This window comes from Sphaeramia orbicularis, chromosome 1, assembly GCF_902148855.1.
Source record: "Sphaeramia orbicularis chromosome 1, fSphaOr1.1, whole genome shotgun sequence".
Lineage (NCBI taxonomy): Eukaryota > Metazoa > Chordata > Actinopteri > Kurtiformes > Apogonidae > Sphaeramia > Sphaeramia orbicularis.
In genome coordinates this window covers 23,084,996-23,104,144 of record NC_043957.1, presented here as the reverse complement: position 1 = coordinate 23,104,144, position 19,149 = coordinate 23,084,996, and the positions used below count along the sequence as shown (strand labels likewise).

Here is a 19,149-nt window from a genome sequence, read left to right as displayed (position 1 = left end):
CAGAGAACAGAGATTTCAGATGGTCAATACTCTGCATCCAAACTGACAGCCATGGAATCACGCAACACTGATTTTCATATCGATAAAATATGAAAGTATTGCACATGCTGGGGTCAGAATGTTTCAGAATGCACTGTGGAATTTAGAGTCAGCAATAAAAGGTATAGTTATTCTCACTAGTGACCCATATATTGAGCAGTGAGTGATTTCACACTCAGTCTATGTTTCTTCCTCTGCTTCTAAAATATTTATATTGAACAATGTCATGTCATTTGTCATCGGAGGATTCACTACTTTTTGTGTAGCCCAGGACTTTGCCATGTTTCTTCTACTTCTACTAGTAGTTGATCAGTCGTGTCTGTTAAATGTTTGTTACATCAAAATAAATTCAGAAAAGGTGTTTCCTTCCCCCATTAAATGTTCAGTGTGTAAGAATCGTGCTGTGATATTGGTGGAGTCTGTTTTGTTCTGGGAGCCTGTCTTTTGTTGGCATTAGCTACCTGCATTTTTGAGCTGTGTGCTGTCCTCCTACATTCATCATAACAGCCTTTCCCCTCAACGTAAGTCGGATTTTCCATGAAAATCCTTATGATCACTTCCGACTATCATAATAGCTCTTTCCTGCCCCACTGCAACGGTAAAGTAAAATTTAATCAAATTGAAGAAAATTTTACTCTACTCGGAAAACATCTGGTCCCTCTCTACAAAGAGTAAAAGTTATTCTTTGGGTAGAGCTCTCCAAACTCAATTTAGAGCCAAATGTATTGTTTTTGAGGAAAATATTTTTGACTCTGGAAAAAATGCTCAGTACTTTTTCCTGTACAGCTAAAGTTTTATCAAGAAAGGGGTTAGTGTTAATAGAGAGCTGAAGTCCTGCATCATGTGACCTAACTTGTGAAAAAAATATTATCAGTGGTCACTGGCAAAAGATAAACATTTTCTGATCCCATCTGAATTGTGTCATAATTTACATAATTAATTAAAAGATAATTTTACAAGTCCAGAAAGTCTGTTTGTGGTAATGGTAGCAAAGTAACAACAAACAATAACATGATCAACAACAAAAAAAAAACATTTCCTTGATATATTTCATCTTTTTCTTCAGGGGGTGGGGGTGGGGGGTTGAAAAGGTGGTAAAAGAGATAAAAATTACTACAAGTTTGGTCATGTGGAAGCGACAGAGACATCTTTAATGACTCTAAACCAGGGTATCAAACTCATTTTAGTTCAGGGGCCACATTCAGCTAAATTTGATCTGAAGTGGGCCGAACCAGTAAAATAATAACATAATAATATAGAAATAATGTCAACTCCAAACTTTTCTGTCTTTAAGAGTGAAAAAAGTTAAATTACATTATGAAAATGTGTGTATCTACAAACTATCCTTTCAAACAATGTGAATAATATGAACAAACTCAAAAAAATGTGTAATTTTAACAATATTCTGCCTCAGTTTATCATTTACACATGTACATTATAACTTACAGATCACAGTGGATCTACAAATGCACAAAACATTTAGTAACAGGTGGAATATTGTTAAAATTGCATGTACTTCTATTAAGACATTTCAGGTTGTTCATATTTGTTCAGGGTATTCAGACATTTTTGCAAAATTATGCTTTGTTGTAGTGTAAATACATGAAAATATTTACATTTGCAAAGAGAAAAATTTGGAGTTGTGAGTATTTATCGGTAACAATGACCCACTTGAGATTGAATTGGTCTGAATGTGGAACCTGAATTAAAATGATTATTAACATCTGAGAGTAATTTTTGCATTTCATAAATTCATCCCAAGGGCCGGACTGGACCCTTAGGCGGGCCAGATTTGGCCCCTGGGCCGTATGTTTGACATCTGTGCTCTAAACAGACAGTGGAAAGTTACAATGACATCACACTGTGTAATGTGACGTCACTAACTACTTTTACACCGAGATCCTGGAAAAAAGGCGAGATGGTGACCCCACCTTTTTTCCATCACTGACCCATTTCCACAGACAAGCCAAAAAAGTAACAGAGGTGAGACAGGCTGGATGTTTACACAGTGGACTTGTGTTCTGGAATCAAATTGGCGGTGACGCAGCGCAGTGTATAGAACCTGAGAGACAGTGGGTGCATATGAAGACACTGGCATGGATTCTGGGGTGGCATGTAGCCACCGCACCACTGGCACAAAGCCACAGCACCCGCGGCACCACTGGCAGGCGGCTGCTGCAGAGTCCGTGCCAGTGCCTCCATATGCGCACACTGTCTCTCAGGCACGGGGGTCACAGTCATCAAAACGTCACACCTTGGTTGCGGAACAAGATGTGTTCCTTTTACACAGCATTCCAGAATCATGATCCCACCTTTATCACAGCTCTGTTACAACCCCCAGAGGTGTTGCCAGCTGTGATAGCTGTGTTGCCAGCTCCCCGTCTTCTGCTGCAGTCACCTGCTCCCCCTGCTGGTCACATCAAACATCACCACGTTCAGAGTCTCCTGTACAGTCTGTAGTCAGACTGAATACCACCCCAGCTGATCTCTCCTCCTCTCCCAGCCCCTCACTAATGACAGCTACACCCCTCACTCACACCAGCTCACCTTTGAGGAACAATCTCTCTACTGGTCACCATCCTATTCCTGTTATTTTCGGTTCACGTATGGGGTTTCACACTGCTAAAAGGCATCGTAATATCACCAATCTCCGCCCATTAATATACACCTCAGTCATTGGTGCGTCCTTCTCTATAGGGTTATGGAATTGCCAATCTGCAGTGAACAAAGCAGATTTTATTGCTGCCTATGCCAACCATCACACACTGGACATCCTGGCTCTCACTGAAACCTGGATTACGCCTGAAAACAATGCAACCCCAGCCACACTTTCTATCAGCCACACATTCTCTCATACCTCTCGTCCATCTGGACGAGGAGGTGGTGTGGGTCTGTTAATTTCCAACAAATGGAAACACAATCAACTCCTACCTTCAGTCAAATACAACTCCTTTGAATACCATGCCATCCTAGTGACAGCACCAGTCAAACTTTACATAATTGTCATTTATCGTCCACCAGGGCAACTGGGTGATTTTCCTGATGAGCTTGACACTCTGCTTTCCTCCATCCCAGAGCATGACTGCCCCATGCTAGTCCTCGGTGACATGAACATCCACTTAGACAATCCCAGCTTCTCAGATTTCATGTCACTAATACTCTCTTTTGAGCTACAGCGGGTTTGCAGTCCTCCAACCCACAAAGCTGGTAAAGAGCTCGATCTCATTTTCACCCGAAACTGCAACACAGATGCCCTCACAGTCACACCTTTACACCTGTCTGACCACTATTTCATTCAGTTCAGTGTGTCTCTCCCTGAAAAACACTCTGCTCCCTCCCCTATGGTCTCTTTCCGCCGCAACCTCCGCAATTTGTCCCCCACCCACTTCTCCACTGTCGTAGCCTCCGCTCTCCCTCCCCCCAGCACTTTTTCCTCCTTAGAGGTTAACGATGCCACTGAGTCTCTGTGCTCTACACTTAGCTCCTGTCTGGATAATCTGTGCCCTCTATCTACTAGACCCGCTCGATCCTCCCAGTCCCACCCATGGCTCAATGATAACCTCCGGTCGCTGCGTACCAACCTCAGAGCCGCAGAGAGAAAATGGCACAAAACAAAAAGCTCTTCTGACCTGATCACATTCCAGTCACTATTGGTATCCTTCTCATCCAGTGTCACTGCTGCGAAGAAGGCTTACTATAATAACAAAATTCATTCTGCCACCGACACCAAGAAACTATTCTCAACCTTTAAAACACTACTCAACCCTCCACCTCCACCGCCCACTACTAATCTGACAGCAGACAATTTTGCTTCATTTTTCACAAATAAAGTGTCTACTATCAGCAGTCAGTTCACTGATCCACCCATAGACTGCACGCCTCCTTCTTCAACATCATCAGCATCACACACTGCTTCCTCTCCCCTGACTATGGCTACTACTAACTCAACTGATAAAAGCCCAACTGCGTCATTCCCCTCATTTACTCCCCTCACAGAGAACGAGGTGTCTAAACTCCTTTCCTCTAGCCGTCCTACAACATGCTTGTTGGACCCTATTCCTTCCAACCTCTTACAGTCTGTTGCCCCTACTATCACAGCACCAATCACACATGTCATTAATGCTTCACTGACTTCAGGAACATTTCCTACAGTATTTAAACAAGCGCAGGTAACACCACTACTCAAAAAACCTTCCCTCACCCCCACTCAAGTGGAGAATTATCGACCAGTCTCACTCCTCCCATACCTTTCTAAGATCATCGAAAGGGCTGTTTTCAAACAGGTCACAGAATTCCTCTCCCAAAATAACCTCCTGGACATCAACCAATCTGGCTTCAAAATCGGCCACTCCACTGAAACGGCTCTGTTGTCTGTGACAGAAGCCTTGAAAGAGGCTAGAGCAGCAGCCAAGTCTTCAGTACTCATTCTACTGGACTTATCAGCAGCATTTGACACTGTCAATCATGATATCCTGTTATCCATACTCTGGAACATGGGCATCACAGGCCACGCACACTCCTGGTTTCAATCTTACCTTACTGGTCGGTCCTTCAGTGTGTCCTGGCTAGGGCACACATCAGCAGTTCACCGCCTCACCACGGGGGTCCCCCAAGGCTCTGTGTTGGGCCCCCTCCTTTTTGCCATATACACCACCTCACTCGGTCAGATCATCCACTCACACGGCTTCTCATATCATTGCTATGCTGATGATACCCAGCTCTATCTGTCATTCCCACCTGATGACTCCACAGTCTCAGTGCGGATCTCAGATTGTCTCTCTGACATATCTGCATGGATGAAAGCCCATCACCTTCAGCTGAACCTGTCCAAAACTGAACTGCTGGTCTTCCCAGCTAAGCCAACCATACAGCTGGACATCTCCATCACTATTGACTCCAAACCTCTGGCTCCTACCAGTGTAGTACGTAACTTGGGAGTCATGATTGATAATCAGTTGACCTTCACGGATCACGTTGCCTCTGTCACCCGATCATGCCGTTTCACTCTGTTCAACCTAAGAAAGATCAGGCCATACCTAACCGAACAGGCCACCCAGCTCCTGGTGCAGACTATGGTTATCTCCCGTCTTGACTACTGCAATGCTCTTCTAACGGGCCTCCCAGCTTGTGTTGTCAAACCACTACAGATGGTCCAGAATGCAGCAGCGCGTCTGGTCTTCAATCAGCCTAAAAGGGCACATGTCACCCCCTTACTCATTGAGTTACACTGGCTACCCATAGCTGCCCGCATCAAATTCAAATCTTTAATCCTAGCCTACAAAATTCTCCGTGGGTCTGCTCCTGTCTACTTAGGTGCACTAATAAAAGCTTATGTCGCCCCACGACCACTCCGCTCGTCTGGGGAACGTAGTCTGGTGGTCCCCAGACCTTGTACAAGACAATCCAGGCTCTTTTCATGGGTCGTTCCACGTTGGTGGAACGCTCTACCAAGTGCTACAAGAACAGAGTCATCCCTGCCTATCTTCAAGAAGCTCCTGAAGACCCAGCTCTTCCGAGAGCACCTCCTGTCCTAGCACTTTCAAACATTCCATTTTAAATATTCTAATAAGGTTTTTCCCAGGACAACCACAGATTCTTTCACGATTATCTCTGGACCTGCTGCGGTGGTCCGGCCTCTTCCCTGCCCTCATCATCACCACTCACTTATCCTCAACCGCCTCCATGTGTCTCCCCCTACTCCCCCCTTCTCCCCCTCTCCCCCAGTCCCTATCTCTATCGCTCTCTCTTTTTTCCCCTTCTCTACTCTCTCTCTTTAACCCCAACTGGTCAAGGCAGACGGCCATCCTCCAGGAGTCTGGGTCTGCTCGAGGTTTCTGCCTGTTAAAGGGAAGTTTTTCCTCGCCACTGTCACCAGTCACAAGTGTTTGCTCCTGGAGGATTCTGTTGGGTTTCTGTAGAATTGACTTAGAGTCTGGTTTTGACCAACTCTATATATAAAATGTCAAGAGATAACTTTCTTGTGATCTGGCGCTATATAAATAAAATTTGATTGATTGAGTGATTTAATTGGTTTTCCCCTGTAAGTCGCTTTGGAAAAAAGCGTCTGCCAAATGCGTAAACATAAACATAAACATAAAGGTAGGACCTAATGATCCCACCATTTCGTTTACACAGAAGTCGTTCCGGAATAAAGGTGAAATATTCCTGTAACAGAAGTGCTGTGTTAAATCAGCTACTGTCTGATGCATCAACAGTTTTACGATGAAGCACAACTTCCTTGACACTAAATGATCACTTAAACTGATAAACATCATATGTGTAAAAGATGCACACTTCAAACGGGATAAAAAAATATACTTTTCTCACAAATGACTAATCTTTTTTTTTCTTTCTTCCACAAATAAGGTCCAATAGGGCACAATCAGAAGGAAGGAATAAAAGACTCCAGCACAAACTCCATGTAAGCACACAAGCAGGTGTGACGTTCGCAAACTCAACCTTTAAGCCTGAACCTTTTCAAAACAGGTGGAAACTACCTCAAGCTAACGGTTCTGTGAAATTGCCTTTTTTAAAATGTTTCCATCAACCACATCTATTGCAGTTCAAAATCAATCTTGAAAATCTATCAGGGATTCTGGAAGAAATAATGTTCGCAGACTAGGTAATGGAATTTTTGTTCCTGTTGATTTGTATTTTAGTATGTAGCATCTATTTTAGTGTTTTAATTAGTTTGGCAAGTACAAAGGTGGTATGACGCCATTTACAGGTGACAAAATGAAATCGCACAGTAAAAATTATGTATTTCACTTGAACTGAACATGAGGGAAATATTTCATGTTCAATATGAGAGCACAAGTTAACAAAATATATGTAGTTGTTTTAAGATAATGATAATATTAAATACTGTAATCACTTTGATAAAGGAGCTATACAATTGTTTTAATGCTTTTTAAAATTACAGTTCAAAAGATGATTAATATATCTAAGTGCATTACGAATTTGTATTTTAAATGTATTGTATATTTTATGTGATATTTTTCTTTTTTTTTTTCAGCTGATAATTGTCTAAAAGCACTAGCAGACAGACTGTTGTCATGCACCCCCTCCTATCCAACCACCACAGCCCTGTCAGTGATTATTATCTAAGAGGTAGGACTGAGTGGATGTGAGGGCAGGAGGTGAACATGATGTTATGTGATATTATGTGACCGTGTTTGTGCATGTGAGCGTGTGCAGAGGACAGACTGATGGTGTAACATCATCAGTCAGACAATGATAGTACATGACGCAAAGAATCATGTGGGAAAGCAACGACGCGACATTGAACCTCAAAAGGCTCGTGTTAAAATAGCCAAGAGAGTCCCTAAATATCAGCGCTGTACAAATCACTTAACCGGGTTAATTCCTTGATTCGTGGTCTCTAATGCTGGGGGTTGTGGTAGGAAACACATTTAAAACATTTACTGCTTTCCAGACGGAGCTGATTAGAGAGAAAACAAGATCAGCCTATCAGTGATATTGATCCCCTCTTACAAATAATAGCTGGGTGAAAGAAGCTAATCTGTTGTGTGCAAACTTTTGACACAGGATTCAGAGTAATGAGGCCAGTGCCCCCGCTGTTGTGACAATCGGTTACTATAGTTACTCACATCTTGACATCCTCTCCCATGAAACAGCGGTTCCTCAAAAGCCCTGCCCACAGCTGCACACCGACAATGCCAAAGATGAAGAAGACAAAGAAGCACAGCGCCAGCACGTTGCCCAGCATGGGGAGGGTATCGAGCAGGAGGGTCACCAGGATGCGCATACCTAATGACACACACAAATATACACACACAGTAAGCAACTGCAGACACAACAGACTAACATATCTGCATGTCAGCAGTACTAAATATGTGTTCTGAGTTTGTTTATTATCAATTAAAAATCTGCAAGTATTAAAAAAAAAAAAAAACTAGGATAATAATCATGAAAAATCAGCAACAATCACTGTTCTGATACAGGGGGAACGTAGGATGAAGGCAGAAGAAGCAGACCAGATATAAAAGCTAAGAAGCTTTCAAAGGAAATTGATTCAGATAATGGATTGTGATTCTACCACAAAAGATCATCATGTGGTCCAGCCCTACTATCTCTGCTCCTGTTGCGGATGTAGAAAACATGTATTGTAGCCACTTAACAAAAGGTCCATCTAAAAATCATTATTAGTATCATTATCATTATCAAGTGTAAACTATATTTAGAATATTTTCATGAGTCGTCATCAGACAGTCTCATCTGTGTTTCGTTACAGCCTTTGAAGTCACCAGACTCTATTGACAAAAACAGTCATTTCTGCCACAATTCTGGCAACTGTTTGTCCCACGCTGTCACGTTCAATTTGAGTTCGGGTTGAGTGTTCAAGCCAGAAGATCTTATGAGGGAGAATGGCAATCCTTGATCTTAGTCACAATTTTCTCATTTGTTATAAAACGTAGGTGAGTTACAGCGCTCAATTTTTCTCTCAGACTACAAACTGCCATCCTTTTTGACTGACCTTATTACAATATGTACATATAGCTGCAGTGTTTCCATTAGTTACAAAGACATGGTGTACTTTGTTCCACCAGAGTTTACATTGAAACACAAGTTTACAACACATCTGTGTAAAGTCGACTCACTGCAGGTCAGAGTTCAGAAACTGAACCAGCAGCTGATGGATTTAGAGAACTTTTTCATCATTATTTCTTCTGCAGCAGCAGCAAAACAGCATGTTATACAAACTCCACACGTTAATACTGACTCAAATTTAAACACTTCACTAAAGTATGGCTATAAATGGACTGAAATAAACTGACAGCATAGTGACAAGGGATGGGAATCAAGAACTGGTTCTTTTTGAGGACCGGTTTCCAGTTGCTCAATTCCTTGGAATCGTTGCCTGGTTTAGAACGTAGCCATCATGGCGTCACAGCAGAAATGCTCAAAAGTATGGCTATATTTCATGTGAAAAGATGAAATTTCTCCACACAGCATGCAATTCATTAGTAGGAAAGTCATGTGTTTGATACGCTACTTAGCGATGCTTGTGAATCTAGCAGCAGAGCAAACACAAGTGTGTCATCTGGGCCCGGTTCTGGGGGGGGGGGGGTAACAAACATCCTGACCCCTCAAATAAAGGTTTCTGAAGGTAGGGAAAAGGAAAATGAGATGCACAACAGTGGGAGACATGGAGAAATTAGTGAAGCGTCTTAAGTTTCACTTTCTCTTTGTATGGTCTAATGGTTTGACCCCCCCCCGCCCCCCTAAACTTTGCACAGCATCATCTGTAATTATTATGTGTGTACTGTATGTCATATTTTATGTGCAAAGATGGAGAGGGAAAAAGTTAGTATAGTTAGTTAATATAAACAAACTCGTTTCTACTCTTTTATTCCCTCACCCGATGAGAATCGATGAGGAATCGGATCGATAAGCAAAATAGATAATGGAATCAGAATCATTAACTTGTTATCAATTCCCATCCCTAATAGTGGCATGTGTTAGAGTCATTAATGCTTCGAACCCCTAAGTTACACTCTCTGTAAAACAACATAATTTCACTGATAAAAAGGTAATTTAAAACAAATATCTCTTGAGGTTGAAAAGTTTGACAGCATGGTTATTTATTTTGTCATTAACATAATCTATACAATTGCCCTGCAGAGCAGATCATAGGATAAACTTAGATTGATCATGGTCCAAGATGATGAGAACGTCCAAAGCTATTTTGAGTTAGAATGAGCACTGATTTCTAGGACAGAAAAGCAGACTGATTGATAGTACACATGACCCCTGTTAACCTTCCCCAGCTCCAGCTGAGTCTTCTACTCTAGATGATGTTAATCCTCCTCTGAACCAGGTGCTTCCTCTCTTCCTGATTGTTTTAGAACACAGAAGATGCTATTTAGTTCAAATCTCAACTAATTAGCAACTCCAGTGTCAACTAAATTAAACACCAAAGTTACACAATAAGACAAACAGACATAAGAGCAGTAGATCCCATGTTCTGCGAGATAAAATCACAGATTTTGTGGAGGGACTCTACACTTTAGTTCTTTATCAGAAAGGTCTGTCTGATGGCAGGGGTGAAAATACTCTACACGTTTGAACACTTGAAGCAGGTTCTTAGACACCTACAATGGGCCTTTTTTCAGGAGACTTTTGTTGCTGTTCATGTCGACAGCTGCAGCCTGCATTACTTCATAATGTTTCATACTCCTGTCTGCTTCTCCAGTGTCAAATACTATGGTCATTTTTTCTCCAATTTATTTATATAGGTGTTCCCATTTTTGGAGGTGAGCAATCTCTATCACTGACTAGTGTAACATAGCTGCTATCAAGTGAGAGAGTCAATGCCAGGTATTATTATTTCATAGTGTTAGAAGAGGGTTTCTAGTGCATCATTAGGTCACAGTTGCTAAACCGCCAAAAAAACCTAATGAAAAACAGTTGAATGGTGTCAGTTGAACTCCACAATAGAGTACTACATAGCTGACAGTGTACACACGTTTCCCTCGGCTATTTTCTATATTCTAACGTGTATAATTTATTTAGTAACAAATCTCTTAATTTACTTAACACAGGCTTTAAACCTTTCCAAACTGTCAGTGTTGGCCAGACAGGAAGAATCTCTCTAATGTATTCTGCACAAAGCTGGAGCAGCGCAATTAATTGAATGGCAAATAATTAGAGTTCAAACACTGGTAATTGGCCTCTAGTCCATTCTCCTGAAGACAAAAGATATATTAAAAAAAAACTTCCTCTTGATTGTTCTTAGACTTGAAGTTACTTCAAACACACTTGCCAATTTTACAAGAACTCAGTCTGAGCAGTGCCAAGGTCACAGTGTTTTTTAAAAACACATAGTTGGGTGGCCAGTTGATGCACTGAGCTGTTAGGAACAACACAAGCATCTCAATGATTTTCATGACTTTGTCACAGTGCCCCGATTTGTTTACACACGTGTCCATTAAAAGGAAAGATACAGTTGCTATCAGCTGCTGGCTCTAATGGGTTGAGCCAGTAAAAAAATGCAGTGGAAGTTAGAGTGCAGCAGATAGCATGAGAACACTAACACATTTTTCATTGTCTATGCTGTGTCTAATGAGGTTGCTGACTTTCAGCTGAGGGTGCTACCACATCACATGAAAAGTGCTAGTGATGTAGTCCTCATTTTGACACACAATGGTCTCCTAATTATAGAAAACAAAAGTTATTTTGACAAGTTTACTTGCATAATCTTGCATAGTCATCATGTTTCTTATCTGGTTGAAAATCTTTCGCAGCTTCTCTCTAAAGTATACAACCCTCAAACAGCAGCAAAAACATTATACTGTACCCTCACTGTTCATTCTCTGCCAAGTCTGGGCTGCGGATATATTAACTTCTTGCCCTCAGCTCAGTCTTAAGCAACGCAAACACAAAAACTGTGGTCAAGGTAGGTCAAGAACAATACTGTATCTGGGTTTCCCCTTCCATTATCAGGATCAAGATCAGTGGAGAGTTTGTGTCCAGTGGGAAATGAGGTCGTGGACACCGATGTCTGCAGAGGGCTATCTATTAACTTTATTATATTTAATTCAGGAGGGGTCATTTTCCATCTACTGCTTTGCATTTCATATATTCCAATTCGATTTTATTTGAGGAATTTTATTTGGTTTTATTGTCAATCTTATGTCAGTCATTCTATCCCTGTTTTTATATACAGTATTTCATGTGAAGTATTCGGTGCATATCATTTTTATCTTCTCGTGAAGCACTTAAGGTGCATTTCTTGCATGAAAGTCCGGCTTTGCAAAATTCCAATGGTAATAATTCTCACAAAGTGAAATTATTATTTCTTTCAAGCTTAAAGGATGATTTTCATTCCTGAGTAAAAGCTGAAGAAAACAGATGCCTATATGTGGTTAAAATTATTCTTTTAATTTTTTACTTTAAAAAACAGCTTTGCTAAGTATAAAGGAAAATATTTCACAGATTGTGGGAAAAAGTTTACAGTATAAAATACATTGGGACACACCACGCATAAAAAACTTGTTGGACTTCCCCTTCCAGTTGATGCGAATATTTTCACAATGTCAATTTTTAATTATCATCATTATCATCGTGTCCAACCAATATTTCTTCCAGACACTGACTTGTGGTAAAATGATTACTTATGTCAGAATATGACAAACATTTCAGAAATCTAAAGATTGAGAATATTTAAAACAACTACAATAAAATAATATTTGATGTTATAGTATAATACTGTAAGTATAATTAATAAGTAAATTACTTAAAAGTCTAATTATATATAATTAATTTGTATAATTAATTGAAAAACGAACTTTGAAGGATTTTGTAAGGATTTTAGTTGACAACGTAAACAAAATTAACACTCAAAGACTAAACCCTCTGTCAGCAGTGAAACACCTGAATTCAATGTGTTCCTTTGTTCTGCTCAACTGATCATGATTGTGCAATTTTTTTTTAATAAAAGCTATATTTGAAATCAGGTAATTCATGTCCTATTCAGCGGGTCTGAGCAACTCAATATTTGGGTTCTATTTTAGCAGCGTACCTATTAAAGCAGACAGACATGGGACCTGTATAGCTAATGTGCACACTTCATATCTTCACTGAACAATGTTATCACATATTGCAGCCTTTCCTCATATCATGCAGGCCTTCTTTGCACCCTTCTTGCATGTGAACACATCCCTTAGATAGGAAAGTCAGCACTTTAACCTCAAAGTCTGGAGCATAGAGCCAAAACAATGAAACATAATAAATACGGCACCTTTTGGGACTGTGCAGAGATTAAATAAAAGAAGAGAAAACTCACTGGGAACTCTGTTAATGGCTCGGAGCGGGCGGAGAACTCGTACAGTTCGGATAGCTGATAGGCTGACGTTGTGTCCATCAAGAGAATACTCCAACATTCTGCAGAGAGGGAAAGCCACCACCGTGTCACTGGCATCCTGATAATCCTGACCTTGGCAAACCTAGTGTCCATAGGGAATCCAACACAACGCACTGTCTCTGTCTCTGGAATACATAGCCTTTTAACTACCAATCACTGAGGTCTCCGTCTCTCAGGACCAAATGATGTGATTGTCATTCAGCAGAGCCATCGCACACACACACACACACACATACACACACACACTTCTGCCAGGACATCGAAGCACGCGCACGCACACGCTTGACATTTAACTGGCATTAAACAAGTGTCTAAGCTTTACACAAAACACACACATACACACTCTTTTGGCTCATATTTAATGTCAAATGCAAGTGTGGACATGTGCATGCGGGTGTGTGCACCTGTCAAATACTCACCCCACTATAACAATAAAGAAGTCCAATCTGTTCCATGTGTCGCCTAGGTAACCATTCTGACCTATGACCCCGAGCGCCACCATCTTCACCACCATTTCCCCGGCAAAAAATATGAAGATCCCATCATCCAGGGCCTGCACACACGCACATGAACACACGAACACACACACACACACACACACACACACACACACACAGAGGATTAGTGTAAACTGATTAGTGGAAAAATTAAAGCAAAAACTTTTCAGACCCTTGATAATAGAGTCTCACAGCTGAACATAATGAGTTTGCAATTTCTGACTCTGCATATGTGTGTGCTTCTATGTGGTTGTGGTTGTGTGTTTCTTAAATTAAACAGCCACAATAATGTAAGTCTATGTCCACAGTCATTTGTGAGGACTTAGCTTCATTATGGGGACCAAATTTATGTAAATTATTAAAAATGCTTGGTAAGACTTTAGGTTTAGTGTTCAACAACTTGTGGATGACAATGGGGATTGAGAAGTGGTTCCAAATGATCCATTAGCATTAGGTTATTAGAGTTAATGACAACTAAGGCAAATTACCTGTTTATAATTTAAAAATGATTGACAAAATATACATTTCAAACCTTAAATAAACACTAAACAAAAACTACAATTAAGAAGAACAGGTAGGTAGGTAAGGTAAACTTAGCAGGTAATGCAGGTAAAATGAGCTTTATGTCCATTTCCAGTGTTAATACATTATGACATCCAAGAATAAAAGTTCTGCATAGTATGAGACACTTAATAAACAATGGTTTTGTAAATCATCTTTCATATCATGCATTCTTCCATGCTTGATTTTTCAGTTTCTACCAAGCGCACCATGTGCTCATAATACCTGAAAACCTGAAACTATACAATTGAATCAAGTCTAAACTATATAAACTATTAATGAAAAACTGAAAGAGTAAACAACTTTTCCAAAACCTATAAAACAGCTCTGAGCTCCTCCTAGTTTTATTAGCACTAGTTGCAAAATGATCATTTCAATAAACTGAAACATCTTCCTAAACACGGGCTTTAGTGTCATCTACTTTTCAATGTTTTTTCTTTAACCCCTTTCGTCATATAAAATTAATCAGGAATCGATAAGAGAATTAAGCCAATAAGTGAGATCCATTGTATGTAACATTTTCCTTAAAAAACAATGACATGGACTTAATAATAACAACCCTCTCTTGCCATGTATACATGTAGCTGGGTATCTGGATATGGATATTTTCTCATGTGTTTTGCCTTTCATCCACATGAAAACTCCAGTTTAAGTCACTAAAGACAATTGTTTCTGATTTTGGAAAATTCTATTCCTGTGCTTGCTTGTGTACAAGGGGAACCACAGTTTTAAGATCCCCCAGTAGGCAACAAAAAATGCATCATCATCATCATATGTGCAACTTGTTTATAATAACCCTAACCCGATGACTCTATCACGTATGCCAGGTTCGTGTAAATATAAACAATTTCTGAAAATGATCTAGTGTGTGTGATGTTATTGAAAATGGAGGTGGGGAAATACCATACCATACCAACTGCATTTAGAAAGCACTTTAAGATCTTTACAGTTGGCAAAAAGTGCCATACACAAATCACAAAACAAGGGAATAAATAAGTAAATAAAACAGTGATAACACATTTCTATAAATACCCAGCTATGTGTGTACATGGCCTATGTCAGTGTGTGGCCATGTGTTTAAAGGCAGATATCTGCCCTCGACTTGTAATTTCAATTTATTTATTTTTTTCTTAGTTTACTGTGTTCGGGATGTCACAGAGGTGTGGACCTTTGCCAGTGGGTCTATATGTCCAACAAATAACAACACTAAGCAGCATGTGCAGGCAATCTGTATAATAAGGAAGCAGACCCTGTCTTTTTCAGCTGCATATTTCCTCTAAAAAATGCTCGAAATTTTGCAAAGGTATGGGTGTGTTTATTTGTTTTTTACAATATGACCATTGTAACAGAATCAGGAAATAACATTTTGGTTTTATTTGTCAGGGCTTTGTGTCTTGCTATCAGCAGTCTTTCTCATGCTCACTCTCTTTCTTGATCGTCCAGAGGAAAGGTCAAGTTTGATGGGTTCTAATGCTGCGTTCCAGGCCGGTTTTTGAGCCTGTATGTCACGACTTCAAACCACAACTCATGACTTCGTAGCATTCCAGGCAAGTCATGCCAAACTGCCTGAGCACAAGGAATTGTGGTAGTTAGATGTAAACAAACCAGCATGGTGGACCATACGTTAAGCTTATTTACAATAATTTTTATCGCCAAAGATGCTTGTTCCTTGCTTATTTGGGGGAAACAGAAGGAAAAATGGTGCATAAGGCAAGAGAAGCTGTTATACCTTTTATGTTACATTATTTATATATTTGGATATGTATTTGGTATTAATTTATTCTTGTCCTAACGCTAGAGTAGCTGCTGATTATGCAGAACATCTGCAGATAAATAACGTCAGAGTAATACCTTGTTTTAATAAACAATTTGCATAACCACTGCATCCATGGGGGCCACCATTGTTGTTTCATGGGCTATGTGACATCACAGCTCGGAACTAGGAGTACTTCGATCTAAGTACGAGTTCATGCGTGGTAAGTCACTGGTTTGACTGCCATTCCAGTGCATTTTCACCAGTAGAAGGGTGGAAAAACACGAATTATGGGTGGCCTGGAACGCAGCATTACTACAAATACAAGTGAGAAATGTTCCATACTTTGGCTTTAAGGTGGGAGTCTCCTTGAAATTAATGCCTGTCAGTGTGTGTGTGTGTGTGTGTGTGTGTGTGTGTGTGTGTGTGTGTGTGTGTGTGTGTACTTTACCTGCAGCAGGAAGGGGGTGTGGCCACAGGGCTGGAACATCCCTAGGGTCACACAGTTCAGCAGGATCGCTAAAATACTCACACGCTCAAACCATGTGATGGAAGGTTAAGGCTCAATAGTAGTAATAAAATAACAGAATTTGATTTCATCATTCACTCAACATTGCAACAACAGTACAAGAATTACAATATCACACAGAATTTCAAAGCTGTGCTTGTAAATTAAGCTTGAAAGTTTGACAGACATTAGTCTCAGGGAACAGCACTACTGGGATCTTAACCCAAACCAACTGAAACCAGGACGTAGTTCATGAATTCAGTTTTAATCGGTTCAGTTTTGTTTGTATAGTGCTAATCACAGGCTAATTATCTCAAAGAAGAAAGAAAAGATAGTCAATACCTCCTAAAATTACACACAAAAAATACCAACAAATCCCCAAAGAGCAAACCTTTGGTGACAGTGAGGAGGAAAAGCTTTACATGTTTTTCTAAACTTAATGGAATTGATTATGTGGTTAATACTTGATAGAGGACAATTTCAAAGTAAAAACAGCATGCAGTCTTGATAAGGTGTCAGCAGGGGCCTCTAAGATTTATTTCCAAACACTGACAAAGGGATGGGAAACGTATTATTCAGAAGAAATATTTACTGACTATAAAGGAAGACGTAGCCTCTGTGGTGTCACCAACAGACTGCTGTGTTAAGGCCTTGAGTTTGACCGTCTTAGTTTGTGGAGTCACAACACAGTGGAACGACAGAAGAGTGAGGGGTGAAACAAATGATGTGTAATGAGACCTGGTTACCAGACTGGCGCTCAGACAATTCCAAAAGTGGTCACTCATTTCTTATGCAAGTCTCATCTGTTACATTTTGAACTTCTAAAAAGTGACCTGGTGATCCATGTTCAAATTATTGCTCTGTTAATTAGATCTGCCGTGATGGGCTTTGATTAACAGGTCTGTGTGACAAATGACTTGCCCACCAAGTCAGACTATGAATGAATGAATGAATGAATGAATGAAAGCACAATACATCCACCAACAAAAGCAAATACCTGAAACAAATTAACCACATAAGACGACCAAACATATAATAGTATAATAATTATACATTTATACTATTATACAAAAGAAATACTTAACACTACCCAAATCACAAACATCTAGCTTCAAAACAGCAGTTCAGGAACCATTGGGTGATGTCATAGTTCCTCCATCAACTATTTATGCACAGTCTGTGAGAAAAATGCAGTTGGGTACAATAGGTGAAGCACTAGTCCACATTCATAGAAGCTGGTGAAGCACTAGCGCATATATACAATAGCCCTGGTCTACATGGCAAAACAACAGATGCTAAAAACTTTTTGGAGTTCAGAATTAATTTTTTTTCATTGACCCTCAAATTGTACGAATATAACTTGCATAACATAAACATAAAAATGTACCTAATGGAAAAACGTCAATTTTGCCAAAACTCTAGTTTTTTTTTTTTTTTTTATTAAAAGTTTTAGCGCTGGCAAGAGGGGGGTTTTCGAGCATAGCAGCAATGGTATATCACACAAAACTGCAATGGAAAGACCTTTTTCTGTAACTAGAGTCACAGGAATAGAAAAAAAACCAAAAAAACAAGAGGTTGACGGACATTACAAGCAAAGAAGAAGAGTTTTAAAAGCCAAATCATTTTTTTAATTTAGGACAGAATAGAGGGGTATAATATATAATAATAATGAATATATCTGTAAATCAACACGATATTTACGTTCGTTGCCATGTTCATGGAATGACTTCTCATGTCATCACACGATAATAAATAAACAAATCATCGCATTTGTGATTTAATGGAAAAGCTGACTTTACACTTTACGTTTTTTTGACATTTAGTAAATATCAGTAAAGTTTTGCACAGATGTCCAATGGAAAAGCCACTACTATACTGGAAACATTGACCACACTACTAACACTAACACTGTTACGTTACGGTTAGTTATTTCAGCTAGCCTCAGTAAATACAAAAGCAAAACACATACATCTATGCCTGATAACATTAATGAAATGCCCATTTCACATAATGCAAAATTAGCAGGCTAGTTGACAAACTGCCCAATGCACACCAAATAAATACAAACATTGGCTAATTTAGATAAGCTATACTCAAAGGCTGAATACTGTAAACACTACTTTGCAAAACATAAGCATAACACATGTTTTTTCAGTCTAGTGACTGTAACCTCTTCACCATAATTACAGTAGAGCTATCTGGCAGGAAAAAAATGTTTTATGCAATTAATAGATGCTCAAAAAGTCTGACTGAGCAGGCTAACTGTCTGCCAAAGCCCACACAGCTCACCATTAAAACCTTCATTTCACCCTAGTTTTTCTTTTGCACAGCAAACACTAACAAAAGGACCACCAGCACACTTATTAGAGAATCCAAATGCAGTGAATAAGACCAGAATAAATCCTAAAAAAAAAACAAAAAAAAAAACAGTCCATTCATGAGAGAAGTTCAAGGGGAGTCTGTTGGATCCAGGCTCTTTGGGAGGCAATATCTAGCTGCTGTCAGTGACATTAACAGAGATGTTCTTCTTAAAGGGCAAACAGGGTGAACAGAGGTGACGCTGGAGAACTGATACCTTTGGCTCACAGTGACATACAGTCCAAGCTGATGGTAGTTAGATGTTGGGTTTTCTGTCAATGGACAAACTGCTAACATTGCTATCACCCCCGTCATAAGAAATACTCTGGTACTGTCTTTGACACTGGTTTCAATTTCCTGCTGCAGTTGTTCTGTCTGTTATTTTGATGGTAGTAGTTCTGAGCATCATCAAACACTAATCTGTCCAAAGTGTCCAAATGTGACAATGAAGGCAATAATATACGATTCACATCATTTCCATACTCCTCAAACCACTCAGTGACCCCTAATGCCCCATATGGAATCATTTGCATTTGTTATCTTTCTG

General features: G+C 39.8%; 1 protein-coding gene across 1 annotated transcript in view; it reads right to left on the bottom strand.

The window, feature by feature from the left end:
* Positions 1-19,149, bottom strand: part of LOC115415790 (voltage-dependent T-type calcium channel subunit alpha-1H-like) — a 114,788-nt gene that overhangs the window by 86,582 nt on the left and 9,057 nt on the right. Inside the window, 4 exon segments of the mRNA XM_030129463.1 lie at positions 7,650-7,809; positions 12,848-12,945; positions 13,345-13,478; positions 16,188-16,281. Of these exon segments, the coding sequence (XP_029985323.1) occupies positions 7,650-7,809; positions 12,848-12,945; positions 13,345-13,478; positions 16,188-16,281 (486 nt within the window).